General features: G+C 48.2%; 1 protein-coding gene across 1 annotated transcript in view; it reads right to left on the bottom strand.

Moving 5' to 3' along the window:
* Positions 1 to 2,500, bottom strand: part of LOC119583746 — a 4,348-nt gene that overhangs the window by 1,081 nt on the left and 767 nt on the right. The window contains exon 2 of the mRNA XM_037932403.1: positions 1 to 826. This exon is cut by the window's left edge and continues 1,081 nt beyond it. Coding sequence (XP_037788331.1) covers positions 1 to 809 — 809 coding nt within the window. The 5' untranslated portion in view covers positions 810 to 826. The remainder of the gene's footprint in view (positions 827 to 2,500) is intronic.

Genomic DNA, 2,500 nt, shown 5'->3' with positions numbered 1-2,500 from the left:
AAGAACCTGCGATACTCGGCGGCCATGTTGTCCCAGCGGAACTCGAGGCTGGCCCTGCGCGCGGGCGAGAGGGCGGTGTCATGGCCGGTGTACAGTGGCCAGTTGTCGAACAGGAACGTGTGGCTGTACTGGAGGCCAGCGCTCCTCATGACCTCCTCGACGGGCGCGTCATCGACGGCAAAAGTGGCCAGCAGGTGGGTCACGGCCGCCACGTCGCTGCCCAGGAGCGACGTGAACGCGGCCAGGACCTCCCTCTGGCCGCCGCAGACGCGGTTCTCGTTGGCCTTGGTCACCAGGCCGATGCAGTGCAGGCTGTCGAAGCTCGGCTCCTCCGTCAGGAACGCCCGCAGGCGCTCCGTGACGGACCGCCGGTGCTCGGCGCCGCGCGTGTCGCCGAAGCCAGGGGTGTCGACGAGCAGGTAGTGCTGGCGGAAGGGCGCGCCGGCCCCGCCGTAGACCAAGTAGGCGGTGATGTAGTCCGTTTGGCTGTGGACGGGGCTGCGCGGCGCCTCGTCAGCCAGTTGGTCCGGCAGCTCGAGGCGGAGGGAGTCGCCGAAGCGCACGCCGAAGAGCGCGTTCAGCATGGCGTTGAGGGCGCGCGTCTTACCCGCGCCCGTCTCGCCCAGCAGGAGGACCGCCCGCACCGCGCCGGCCGCCCACTCGCCCACAGCCGCCACCTGCGTCCGCCTCTCCTCGTCGCGCCGAAGCAGCCTCGTCCGCGGCGCGTAGATCGCCAGGCCGTCCTCCTCGCGCGCGCGCGCGCACCTCCCCTCCACCAGGGCGCGTAGGTCGACCTCAGAGGACGACATCGCGCCTCGCCGCGCGCCTGGGGATGAGGGAGACTTAGCCGGGGGGAGGGACAGGAAGGGAGGGAAGGGAGGGACGGACAGGAAGGAGGGAAGGGAGGGAGGGAGGAACAGGAAGGGAGGGAGGGAGGGAGGAAAGGGAGGGAGGGACAGGAAGGGGGGAAGGGAGGGAGGGACAGGAAGGGAGGGAGTGAGGGAAGGGATGGAGGGAAGGGAGGGAGGGACTAGGAAGGAAGGGAGGGAGGGACAGGAAGGGAGGGAGGGAGGGAAGGAAGGAGAGACGAAGGGGAAATAAGGCGTGCATGTGTGTGTGTGTGTGTGTGAGCTAAGGATATGCGAAGCTTAGCCTCGCCCGGGCTATGCCATGAGGGGAGCCCGGCCTGTGTCGACGAATGCCGACTCGCTCACGCGTGTCAGCTGGTGCCGACTCGGCTGAACCGAGTCCTTGCCCGCCGTGGTGCCCAGCCACAGCAGTAACCTCCAGGCGACAATCGCGCGAACCGCCGACTCCTCGGATGAGAGGCCGACACGTTACCACTGTACTAGCCCGGAGGCTCGTGTGTGAGCATGTCTGTTTTCTTTACATGTGTGTGTGTGTGTGTGTGTGTGTGTGTGTGTGTGTGTGTTGTGTGTGTGTGTGTGTGGTGTGTGTGTGTGTGTGACACCTGTGGGCGTAATGAAGAACAGAAACATAGAGGCATACATGAATCTAATATAATAAAAAACAAAAGGAAGTTTGATATGAAAGATAAAAGTGGCATGTGATAGATAGCGCTTATCACCCTTCGCTGAATTCCTTCTTCGTCTCATTCAGATTCTCATAAAAGTTGAAAGGACAGGATGAAGATGATAATGTGAGTAAGGATCATCATGGCAACTGGAACAATTACTTTATTATCATAATCATAATTTTATTATGATTAGCATCATTATCGTTCTTATGATATATACTTATTACTATTTTCTTTACAGCTAATGGTAAAAATGACGATTTTGTTACTATTGTTGTTTTCATTATCATATAATCACCATGATGACAATAACTGTAAAAAAAATAAGAATAATGATGATGATGATGATAATGATAATAAAAGTAATGATAATAATAATGATAACGATAATAATTATAATAATAATGATAATAATAATAATAATGATAATAATAATAATAATAATAATAATAATAATAATAATATTGATAATGAAAATAATAATAACAACAACAGTAGTAATTATGTCAATAATTATAGTAATAAGGTCAATAATAATAATAATAATAACAATAATAATAATAATAATAATAATAATAATAATAATATGATGATGATGATGATGATGATGATGATGATGATGATGATGATAATTATGATTATAATAATAAAACAATGATAACAATGATGATAATGATAATGATAGCAATAATAATAATGGTGATATTAATAATGGCAATAACAACAGCAGCAGCAGTAATTATGTCATTAATGACAAGAACAAGAGCAATAATAATAGTAATTATAATAATAATGATAATGATAATACTAATAATAACAGTGATAATAATGATAATAATGACGATAATAATAATAATATTGATGATAATAATAGCAATGGCAATAATGAAAGTAATAATGATAATAAATAAAAAAGAAATAAAAATTAAACAATGGCAATAATGAAAGTAATAATGATTATAA

This window comes from Penaeus monodon, chromosome 17 (assembly GCF_015228065.2).
Source record: "Penaeus monodon isolate SGIC_2016 chromosome 17, NSTDA_Pmon_1, whole genome shotgun sequence".
Classification (NCBI taxonomy): domain Eukaryota; kingdom Metazoa; phylum Arthropoda; class Malacostraca; order Decapoda; family Penaeidae; genus Penaeus; species Penaeus monodon.
This window is presented reverse-complemented; position numbering and strand designations above follow the sequence as displayed.